Consider the following 12,487-nt stretch of genomic DNA (forward strand, 5'->3'; position numbering starts at 1 on the left):
ACTGCTTTTTACTACGACTTGAAACGAGTTTCATGATGACAGTGAACCGGACCCTGTTGTAGGAACTTGACCAGTACCCATTAATTTATTCTTCTGAATTGCTCTGTGGAGTAGGTGCCATTCTTCCCCTAATTTTGTTAACAAATAAACTGAGGAACAGGAAGGTTAAGAAACATCTCAAGTGCACAGTTAGAAGGTGAAACCAGACACAAAATGGTCATATCTGTTTATTACACATTTCTGGATCCCCCTTTCTGAAGTTCTGATGAAACATCTTTTTTCAAATGAAAGGGATCAGAAGGTAGTACTATTAGTAATCTGTGCACCTATTACAAAGGAAAACTTAATGGAATGAAATATATGAGTCTGTGCATTCATCTCTTGCTCTGTTTCTTCACCCCACCTTCTCCATCCTCTCTAATCTCCCTCCTTATACGTGACCTTCTTGCCACTTTCTGTCCCTGCCAGATGCAGCTTCCTGTCTGTGCATTGTGCTTGCAGAACCACAGTGCCTGACTCCTGTAGGTAATGAGAATATTTATTGATTGAACTAAAAAAGCACTGATGTATTAACTATTTACTATCTACTATATCCAGGTACTGGGCTTTGTGCACGGAATAGGGCACTGGTCACTGTAGATGGTGTCTGACCTCACTCATCTGACAATTGAGTTTTTGCTCTCTTTTAGGCACCCAGTTTTCCCTCTGTCTATCCATATGTGTCTTTAAAGAATGTCTTCTCTTTCCCTATCTCATCGATCTGCCTCTTCAGCCATCCATCCATTCATCTGTCCATGCATTTGTCTGTCTAGGAAGGGGTGCAGCAGGAGAAAGAGAGAAAGGGGAAGAGGAAAGAAGGAAAGAGTCGGAAAGGGGAGGAACTGGATGAGGAGGAGAAAGCAGCAGGAGGAAAGGAGTATCCAGGGCAAAACCATCATTTTACAGAAGGAGACGCTAAGTCTCAAGGAGAGGAGGTGGGTTATGTTGTAGACGACACTGGTGAGAACCACGTGGTGGGTTGGTAGAGGTTGAACTTGACAACTGAGAGTCTTTCCATGATCCTTGTCCTCCTAGGGCTTAGTGCTTACAGCCACTTCTAGATCGTTTCTCTTTCACCATGCTCTTGATTTTCAGAAGTAGAAGGAAATTTGAGCAAGATTAGTGGGATGGTCAAGTCTATTGTCAGCAGCCAGACCCTGGAACCTTTCCTCCCAGCCCACAGTTCAATAGGCTCCCTGAACTTCTTTCCTTTTCCATGCAGGGGAGGAGGCCTTGACCATGTACATGGACAAAAGTCGCCTCGATAGGAAGTCAGGGAATGCCACCCAAAGTGTTGAAGCTCTGCACCAGCTTGCGTCATCCTACTTTGTCGACCGTGATGGCACCATGAGGAGGCTCCATGAGATCCAGATATCAACTGGAGCAATCAAGGTAGGCTTGAGGGTGGACTGGGTGGAAGGTTCTTAAGACAACGATGCTGCACGTGGGTATTCTGAGACCCGAGGGGCCGATGTGGTCCCTGTCTTCACACCCATGGAGCTGAGACTAACCGTGCCCCCTGCCAGCCGCTCTGACTGAGGTGGTCAAAGGCCCTGAAAGATCATGAGCTCTGCCATCAGGGTGACCGCTTGTCCTGCTGCAGCAGCCCTGGCTATGGTCATGGCGTAATTGTCAACAATCCTCTCATTGATCTTTAGGCTCCCTTTCTAGATAAAAACAAAACAAAACAAAACAGAAAAACCTGAAGCTATGGTGGGTAAATGATTTTTGCAAGGATCTAGAGCTAGCAAGAGGCAGATTACTGCTGCTTAGACAAGTAATTTGTTAAACCCTTGTGTTTTCCATCCCATTTCTCACCACTCCCCATTTTACAGATGGGGAAACTGAGGTCCAAGAGCTAAAGACTTTTTGTTGTTGTTGTTCAAGACTAGACAGCTAGAGTACCTGAACAGGGACCAGAATTCTACTCGCTGGACTAGGCATCAGCTATTTCTGTAATAGAATTTCAGGCTTTGTAGGTCATATGGTCAAGGTTGCCACAACACAACTCTGCAGCTGTAACACAAAAATCAGCCATGAACAGTGTGCAAACAAGCGGGTATGACTGTGTGCTAATTTTTATTTACAAACGAGGGCTGTCACGTGCTGACCCATACTCCTCTGTACCAACACTATCCAATATACCCTTCCAAGATGGTGGACAGTGGCCATTAGTCACATGGGGTTAGGGAGCCCTTGATATGTGGCTACCGAGGACCTAAGTTTTTAAGTTTATTTCATCTTAACTAATTTTCATTTAAACAGCCACATTGAGTCAAGCAGCTCTAGACTTTCGATTCAGTGCGTAAGAGCAGAGGCACTTAAAAAAAAAAAAGGTTCTATTTTAAATGCAATAAATTCAGGGTTTACCTTTCTAAAGAGAACGAGGGAAGAATTTTTGATATAAAGGATTAGTTTTTCTCCCGGTTTCAGTGCAGATTTTTTGCATCTCACTTTTTCTGAAACCCGATTATACCTGCATTCTACTCCTCAATCTTCGATCTAATTTCTTCTGAATTAAGTACAGACCTACCCTTATATTAAGACTTTCAAAAATGTCTCTAGGGAGAAAAGTGTGTGTGTGGCCAGGGGTTGGGGGGGGGGATTGAGGGAGACACAGGCAGAGGTGTTAGAAATTGACCAAGAGAAGAGAAAAAATGTGGGAGTGAGTTACTGAGGAGGGAAGTAGGAAAGAGAGAAATAAATCAGATCGACAAACAAAGAGCCAGCTTATCCAAGAAGAATCGCCTCTATTGGGGGGGGATTATGTTGTTAGGGAACTCACCACAGAGAGACAGATCTTTATGAAGCCATCAGTGTTGGAGTCAAGCAAAGCCCTGGTTTTCATTATCACCAAATGGTTCCCCCCCCCCCGCCCCCTACCCCGGATGGGATGTGGAATTGAGATATTGAAGCTCTGTCAGAAGATAATCTTCTTTTGTGCACCCTGGAAGTGCAGCCTGCCTCCTTACAAGGAATTTCTCAGAGAAATTGCACAGAGACCACTCAAGAAGCCAATCTTAGATCACCACTGTCTTCCATCCTCAGTCTGGGACTTGGATTTTTCTTGCCATTTCTTGACACCACCTCAAGACCCAGCTGGCCAGAATTGTCCCACTGCCAGCTGTGTTTAAGACTAGCAGCTGACTGGAGTGAGGAAGTTCTGCCTGTCGCTTTCTTTCCCAGGATCTCCTTAGCGAAATGAATTGGTAGTTTTGAGTCTCGTTCAGTAACAACTATGTTAAGATTGTATGCCAAAAAAGAATATATTGCTTAAAAACCAAAAACCTAATAATCTTCCTTCTATATACTGTTTCTGAAGTGCTAACCACTCCCCAAATAGGATCTCTTTACCTACTGAGGTGGGTAAGAGGATTCTGTAGAGGCGAAGTTGAGGCTGAGGAGGGGAAAATTACTGACGCAGTTTCCCAGCCGGAGGAGGGCGCAACTGGCATTGGGAGAGTGCTGAGTCCTGTGGCCGTCTTACTGGCCACACAAGAACTGTGCTGTGCCTTCCCAGTTGGAAGCAGACCTCAAAAGTACCCAATGAACGATCGTGTTAAGTCATGGAAAGTCAAGGTGAAAGGGATAAGAAACCTCTTTTCATCCTAAACCATGCTTACTTCAAGGTTTTGAAACGTCTTTTAGAAAATGGGGATAACGTCATTGTTCTTATCTAATTATGTGTATGTAACCATGACCCATTCTAGAGGTTTGGGGTAATACAGTGCTCGTGTTTGAACATAAGCCACGTGTCAGGCACATCCACCCATCATGCCTCGTTGCCCAACTTTCCTGGAAAGGATTTACTAGCCTCAGGTCACAGGAGCTTAGAGAAGTTGAGTGACTTCCTGAGGTCGCACAGCAAGTTCACAGCCCCCTTAGTATTTAACGCGGATTCTCATGATTTCAAAGCACGTGCTTTTGAAATACGCTGCAGTGCTTCAGTTTGTTAATTCATATCGTACTTAGAGTGACCTTGTGACATGAGAGCCAGGGGATGGCTCCAGTCTATGAACTTGATTGCTCTGTTTCCCCGACGTCCGTTTGGTGATAGCCCAGGCATGGCCTTGGCTATGGCAAGGTGCCATTGGCTCAGGCCACGACACTTTCTCTGCCAGCTCTGCTCCACTGAGGGCTGACTCTGCTGGGCCCTGTCTCACAAGGGCACCTGTCTCACACCTGTCACCCTCCATGTCCACTGCAGGTCACAGAGACACGCACCGGGCCTCTGGGCTGTAACAGCTATGACAATCTGGACTCTGTGAGTTCCGTCCTTCTGCAAAGCACGGAGAGCAAACTGCACCTTCAAGGTAGGATGCCCGTGGAAATTGGGAACCAGAGAGGGTAGAGGGGAGGGAGACACTGGGGATTTTGAGGAGGCACAACGTGGAGGGAGAATGGAGAAGAAGAGGAAGAAAGACAGAGAAACCGATAAAAACTAAGAATATGGAAATGAAGACAGGATATGATGCCTTTTTAAAATTTTAACATATACAGGACATTAAATTCATGGTTATTAATTAGTTTTCAGATATAAAGTATGAAAATGTGAGCTTTATCCGATTATTTTGATGAAAATGTCTAAACAGTGTTATTTATAGATGCTCCAGACCTAATATATATTAAAGTTTCATATCTTACCGTCAGAATTCCCTATATTATTGTGTTTGATTTTCAATGTATTTTGGCAGGTGTTATTTGAATTCTAAGAACTATGGAGCATTTTATAGCATTGTTGGTTCTGCGGAATCTTCTTTCTCCTTATTCGGTAATCATCTGTGGTCTTTAATATATTTATACACACATACATATGTGTGTGTGTGTGTGCACGCGTGCGCGCGCTTTTAGAGTTTACAAATGAGAACACTCAGTGCTGGCTGGGTGTACAGAGACAGACACTCAGGCACTGCTAGCAGGAACGCAACAATTATGGGATTACCTGGTTGATGTACATAAACATGTATTTTTTTTAATGTCTTTTTTTCATGTCAGGTCCCTGTTAGGTGCTTCCTATATACTCATGACCTGAAGGAAAATAAACTCTTTAAAATAGTCATTTTACCCCTATTAATTCATCATAAAGAAGTGAGGAGATATAGGAGAAAACATACAAGGTTTTGAGTACAGAAAGTGTTATTTTAAAAAGCATCATTTATAATAGCAGCAAAAATGTAAAGATCTGAATTTTCCACATGAGGGGACTGAGCCAATGAGGTCGCTTCCACACAGTATCATATTAGGCAGGTATGAAAATGTTACATATGAGAATTTCCAAGAATATATGAAAGCGATTTGATCTAGTGTTCATTTAAAAATGGGTAGTTTCTGACCGAATATATGGCATGATCTTGACAACGCGAAAGGATAAGGGAAAATAATATTGCAAGGAAAGATGCGGAGATGTTAAAAGAGGTTACCTTTGGATGGTGAGGTCGTAGATGATCTATTTTAGGCTTCCAGTTCTTTTTCTAACTTTTCTACAATGATCATTTATTAACTTTATAGTTGGAAAAAAATGGCATGCTTTCACTTTGAGCAGACTAAAAAACGTGACCTTCTAGAAAGGTATCTGATAAAGGTGATTCTGAATGTCAGTGGGAGGAAAGTGCAGTTGAGATTGGCAGGTGGAGCTAAGCAGAGCCTAATATGACTTTTATATTCTAGTTCCTTGGCAACCCTTTGATTCATGCTCCTGTTACAGGAGATGGTCGGAAACTGGTGCAGGGAGGGCTTGGTAGTGTCACTTGGGAGCACTGAACGAAACCCCTCCAGGAATTTCAGGCCAAGAAAGAGGCTTAGTGTTCAAAGGAAACACAACACAACCAAAAACCTCAAACACACGAGGAATAACCCTGTCCCCTTTAGTGGAGAAAAGAGTGGACAGTGGGTTTGGTAATAGCCTGATAAGAAAGTAGATAAGAAAGACCAATCTGCCTTGGGCGTGCCAAGATTTTCAACTTACCAGTTCCTTGTGCTACCTGCGGTGACCTTGTGAAGTGAGAGCAGCCTTTGAGTCCGGAAGTTTGGCTTCCGCCCGCGTTTGACAACCCCGCTGTGCATGTTGGCAGTGGAGAGACCTGTGAATTACAATCGGAGTAAATTTAGAAGGGATTAACACGATGTTACCAGGAGGTTATTAAGATCTTAGGGACTTCTGGAGGCTGATTAGCCATGAAACTAATGAAGCTCAAGGTTCAGGGCTTCCCCACCTTCTGTGTCCCCAACTTTTTCATTCTAAATATTTACTTCCACAATTTATTTTGAGTTCCTTGTCTCAATAAGGAATTACGGTAGAAGCCTCAGTCTTCCAAAGCCCAGGTCCACCATTGGTTACATTATTAGAGGTATGTCGCCCACCCAAAAGGGGGTGATATCCTTTTCCTAGTCTAGATTGGTCCGAGCCCACCTGGAGAATTGGGTCCAAGTCTGGGCATCTCAATTCAAGAGGGGGACTAAGAAATTGCAGTGCTCCTGAAGAAGGCTGTTGTATGATGAATAGCTCAAGAGAGTTGACTTGGGGCAATAGGATTTGTCTGCAGATGCTTCAAGGGCTGTCTTGCAGAAAAGATAGTCAAATTCATTAATGTGGATAAAATGAGCCAAACCTGATCTGCTTGCAGGAAATGATAATGATCCCAGCTTTCAACTGGGACGAGATAGATCTCAATTTAAGCTCCGTATAAGAGAGCTTCCAGTGCACATTCATTCATGTCCAAACCTGCAATGCTCTGCTGAAGTAGGGGGTGACTCTCTGTTATCAGAGAGTTGTAAGTAAATGGCATTTGGTAGAAATGGTACAAAGATTTTTTTTTTTTTTTGAGATCTTATTTACTTATTTGTCAGAGAGAGAGAGAGAGAGCACAAGCAGGAGGAGTGGCAGGCAGAGGGAGAAGCAGGCTCCCTAAGCAGGAAGCCTGATGCAGGGCTTGATCTCAGTACCCTGGGATCATGACCTGAGCCGAAGGCAGACGCTTAACCCACTGAGCCACCCAGGCATCCCTGTTATGGAGATTGTTTAATCATCATTCCATTGGGTTGGGTAATTGAAGTAGGTGGTCTTAAATTCCTTTTCATTACTGATTCTAGGGTTTTATAAAGACAGTGAATCACCTAACCTTTATAGAGCCTGACCACATACCAAATCCAATGCTAAACCCTGTGCATGAGCACCAATCAGTTCAACTCAATTCATCAAGTATGTATGTATATAGGGATACCTTCAAGGATATCTATATAGATAGACATATTTTTTAAGACTCCATGTTGACATTGAATTAGGCATAAGGGTATAGTGCTGAACAAGACAGACACAGTTTGTGTCCCAAGGAAGTATTCACTCTTTCAGAGAAGATGGGCTTAAACAAATAATAATAGGCATAAGGAACTGTAGTGGAGAAAAATCCTGGGGCTTCCTTGTACCAGACAGTATGGAGACTGAACCTACTAGGGAGTCAGAGAAGATGCACAGGATGAAAACTGGAGGATGAAGAAGAGGCTGGGGTGTGGATATGGAGGCAGACAGGATCTTCATAAAGGAGCACAGGAGGAAATGAAAATGTCTCAAGAGTTAAAGCAGAGACACCAATGGTGGGAGAGACCAAACAATCCTTCAGATTCTGGAAGCCTCTGCATCACGTTAATGACTTGAACACTCATTTGAGGGTAATGGGCACCATGGAAAGATTTTTGAAAAGGAGGTAGCAAAGGGGCGCCTGGGTGGCTCAGTGGATTAAGCCTCTGCCTTTGGCTCAGGTCATGATCTCAGGGTCCTGGGATCGAGCCCCATGTCAGGCTCTCTGCTGAGCAGGGAGCCTGCTCTCCCCCTCCCCTCCCCCCCAACCTGCGCCTCTGCCTACTTGTGATCTCTCTGTGTCAAATAAATAAATAAAAATCTTTAAAAAATAAAAAAAAATAAAAGGAGGTAGCATGAAATGGTTGATATTTTTGAAAATCACGGTGACTGTCGTGTGGTCAGTTACTTAGACAGGAATAGACTACTGGTGGGTAACCAGTGAGATGGGACTATTGCAGCAATCAAGATGAAATGTCACAGATTCAGACCATGAAGGTAGCAGCTGGGACTGAGAGAAATGGACCAATTTTAGAGTTACTTAGCAGGCATCATGACCAGAATTTAGTGAGAAGACCATGAAGAATTTGGGTAATCTGGTGAATGGAGTGTGGAGATGAGACAGATAGGAAGGGCAGGGAAATACATAAGATTCAAGGTAATATGCAATATAATAAAGATAATAAAAATAATGCATACCTTTATGGAGATTCAGGAAACAGAATAATTCACTCAGAGACTGGCTAGGTAGAGGAGTCATAGAAAAAAGAAAAAAAAAAACTTGAGGAAGAATAATATCCTCTTGATGGAAGAGAAAACAAAACAAAAGCTTCTTAAATATAAGACAGAAGACTATCTCATGACTTTTGGATTGGCTTGTATTTATTCACTAGGATACAAAAAACACTAAGTACCAAGAAAATGATCGATGCATTGAACCACATTAAAATTAAGAATTTCTGTTCATCAGATGCTGCTCTTCATAGAATAAAATTGCAAACTGCCGAGTAGAAGGAAATATTTGTGATATATGCCTCTGACAAAGAACCCTTGTGCAAAATATATAAATAACTCCTAAAATCAACAGGAAAGAGGCAGACAATCCAGTAAGACACAAAAATGGGTAAAAGACATGAACAGGCGTTTCACAAATAAGACTATTAAAATGGCAGATAAACATTTGAAAAGGTGGATTAACTTTCCTAGTCCTCAGAAAATGTAAATTAAAGCCACAATTCAGTATTCTGACGTGCTATCAGTCTGGTTCAAATGAAAAACAATAACAATATCGAGGAGTGATGGTGTGGAAAGGTGGAAACTTAACACGCATTGCCTGTGGGAGAGTAAGTACAATCACTTTGGAAAACTCTTTTTGCCTCAATATGTCCTTGTCCTTTGACCCAGAAATTATAGTTCTTGGGAATGTGCCCAACAAAAACGGGACCTCTGTTCACCAAAAGAGGTGAATGTTCACAGCAGCTTTATTCAAAATAGCCTCCAAATGGAAAGAGCCCCAATTGTCCATCAACAAGAAAATGGATAAATCAATTGTGCGTTCATATGATAAGCTCCAACACAGAAATGGGAGAAAACAAACTATTTTTCTATGCAACAACATAGAAGTATCTCATGAACATAACATTGAGTAAAAGAAACCAGACACAAAAGCTTACATGCCGTGGTGATTCCATTTCTATGTGGGTCAAAACAGTAAAAACAAATGCATTGTTTTAGAAACTCAGAGGGCATTAACCTTTGGGGAAGAAGAATAAGAAACTCACAGGAGACGGGAGAGATTTCTGGAGGCCTTTTAAAATGTTCCATTTCTTGATCTGGATGGCAGCACATGGATGTGTTTACTTTATGAAAATTCATAGTGCTGTACACATGTGATTTATATGTGTGCATTTCTGTGTATATAATATGCATCTATTAAACATTTATTTAATAACGTGCTCCATCTTGACATCCTTGGCAAGGAGAATAAGTGAATAAGGCAGAGACATAAAAGAGCAGGAGATGGTCCAGCCCAGCTAGAAGACAGCTGCACAGACTGAGGGCAGACAAGTCAGAAATAATAATAATAATATTTATCTAGCGCTGCCTTAGGTCCCGGGGACTGTGAGAATTTATTTGTATTGTATTTGTGTTCCTTTGTTGGTTTTTATTTATCTTAACTTATATTTAATTGTATCATAGAATTACGTTTATTACCTGTTTAAGCCTCACACCGTTCCTCCGAGGAAGGCGTAAATAAACGTCCCTACTTTGTAGATGAGGACATGGGTGAGAGAGGTCGCTCAGTGAGTGATTGAGCTCGACATTTAACCCTTACACTCTGCCTTCAGAGCTTCTCCTTCTCAAAATACTGGTGTTCTGTTTTCCTTTTTCCTCTCCTAATTCCACTGAAGGATTCTGGGAAGGGAGGTTTATTTTGGTGGATCGAGGGTGATGTGAATGGCGCTCTAATGGCATTCACCTCGTGGTGTTTCCTCCGCTGTTCGTGAAACAGAGCAGAGGTAGAAGGAAAGAAGAAAAAGGAAAGAGGATTGGAGGACACTAGGAATGAGAACGACAGGATCATAGAAATGATCACAGGCTATTAGTAGTCAAAACAGCAACAGCTAAACTGGTAGTAATAACGCTAATGGCATAATGATAACTTCTTATTTTTATACTTCTCTCTCCAAGAAGCCCATTGAGCGTTTTGCCGACATTGTCATGTAATTTAATCTAGCATCCATCTGGTGAGGTATACAGAGAGCAGAGCTCTGCCTTAGTAGCTCACTGATGCGGAAAGGGATGCAGAGAGAATATATTGCTGAAATCTAGGATGATCCATAAATTTATTCATTCATACATTCATTCATTTAGCAATATTTATTGAATATCAATTCCATGTCAGATACTGTTTTAAGAGCTAGATATATAGCCATGAATAAGCTAAGTCTCCGTCATTTTGGAGTTTATATTTAGTGTGTGGGTGATAAACAAGTAAACAAAGAAATATATTTTCTTTATAATCAAAGAGATGGTGAAGGAACAGGTCATGTAGAAATTTGTAGACCATGGAAAAGACTTTAGACTTAACTCTGGAGGAAATCAGAAGCTGTTGCAAATTCAGGCAATGGAGTAACCTGACCTGACTTACATTTTAAATGAATCACTGTGACTGCTGTGTGGAAAAGACTGTAGAGAGGACAAGGACACAAAAAAGGAACCCAGTTTAGGGGCTATCATACCATGGTGAGATAAAATGGTGGCCGGGACCACGATAACAGTGATATGCATTTTGAAAAGTGATTGCATCGTGGGTACTTTTTTAAATAGTGCTGACATTATTTGGTAGTGGACCGAGAAAGCCTTGGGAGAGAAAGAGAGAAGCAAAGCATGATCCCAAAGTTTGGCCCGAGCAACTGCAGTAATGAAATCCCCCTCCTGATACGGTGAAGACTATGGGAGAGGTCACTTTGATGAGACACAAGGAGTTGGGTGAACCAAGTTTGAGAAGTCTCTTAGAGATACAAATGTGGATGCCGAGTGGGCATTTGGAAAGTCAGGGTTGGGGGGAGAAGTAGAAATATAAATTTGCATAGAGATGTTATTTAAGGATGTGAGATTGGGTGAGAAGACCTTAGAGAAGAGGGTAATAAAAACCAAAAGAGGAAACTCAGATACTGAGCCACGGGGAATTTTATATTGAAATGTTGGGATAATGGGATGATAATGAAGAACAAGAAAAGGACGCTAAGAAGTGGCTGGGAAGATGGCAGGGGAATGATGAGAGCATGGTATCCTGGAAGCTAAGTAAAGAGTGTTCCTCAAATAGGACATTGTGGTCCCATGTGTCCAATGCTGCTGGATGGGATAATTAAGATGGGGACTGAGAACCGAGTCATGGATTAAGCAGCTCAGGGGTTTTGGTGAACTTGACAGGGATCTTTCAATGGAATTATGGTAGTGAAAGTCTGAGTAGAATGAGTTCAGGAGAGAATGGGAAGAGAGGAAGTGAAGCGGATGTAGAGACTCAACAGAGGAACAATGCAACAAATGTCACCGCAGCAGAAGGCGATGGCGAGTCCGTGAGTTTTCTTCTTTTTTTTTTTTTTAACACAGAAGCCACAAAACTGCTATATGCTGATGGGGTCCTCAGAAAGGAAAACATTGATTCTCTGAGCAGGAGGGGTTCTTTTAGGGTCATAGTCGAGCAGGCAAGAATGAGTAGGGTCTTGTGTATGGCTGGGATTATATGCCTCAGAAAAGAGCGCCTGGTGGCTCATCCCCCAGGGAAGAGAAGGAAAGGAGAGTTTTCGGGTGCATCTCAGATAGGATGTTGGGGAACACTTTCACATACTTCTAATTACTTTTTGCAGAAAGCAGTTGCATGATTTTTCACATTTTTATGTCTCTGAAATTAGAATGTTTCCTATAACTGATGGTGTGTCATAGTTTAACTGGCAGGGTATTTTTTCTTCATGTCCATCAAACCGTGTATGTTTTACAATGAATGACACCTTAGACTCACTGACATGTGATGCTTTTCTTAATGAAACAGGAGTGAGGTCACTAGCCTCGTTTCAGTTTCCAAAAGAGAGAGATGGACAGGAGGGAGGGGAGGATCTTTAAAATGATGGGAGGGCAGTGAGGGCTATGGGAAGAAGGAACGAGATACCCAGGCATCATCTTGTCTCTGTGCTTCCAGATGGGACCCCCTGAGCCTGCCGTGCTTTGAGAGTCTTCTCCTCATACCCTGACAATCAAATGGTACATTTCACTTGGTCTCAGGTCATTTTCTCCTCCCCCCTCCTCTTCTACCTTCTTCTTTCTTCCTGTGTGTCTGGTTGAAACCTCAGCTCCTCCCAGACTAGACTCTAT

At 42.3% G+C, this 12,487-nt stretch overlaps 1 protein-coding gene across 2 annotated transcripts in view; it reads left to right on the forward strand.

Moving 5' to 3' along the window:
* BRINP1 (BMP/retinoic acid inducible neural specific 1) overlaps positions 1-12,487 on the forward strand; it is a 171,567-nt gene that overhangs the window by 112,771 nt on the left and 46,309 nt on the right. For both annotated transcript variants that reach the window (XM_046021693.1, XM_046021692.1), the window contains 2 exons: positions 1,262-1,431; positions 4,247-4,352. In XM_046021693.1, the coding sequence (XP_045877649.1) occupies positions 1,262-1,431; positions 4,247-4,352 (276 nt within the window). The remainder of the gene's footprint in view (positions 1-1,261; positions 1,432-4,246; positions 4,353-12,487) is intronic.

The sequence above is a fragment of the Meles meles genome, chromosome 11, assembly GCF_922984935.1.
Source record: "Meles meles chromosome 11, mMelMel3.1 paternal haplotype, whole genome shotgun sequence".
In the NCBI taxonomy this organism is placed as follows: domain Eukaryota; kingdom Metazoa; phylum Chordata; class Mammalia; order Carnivora; family Mustelidae; genus Meles; species Meles meles.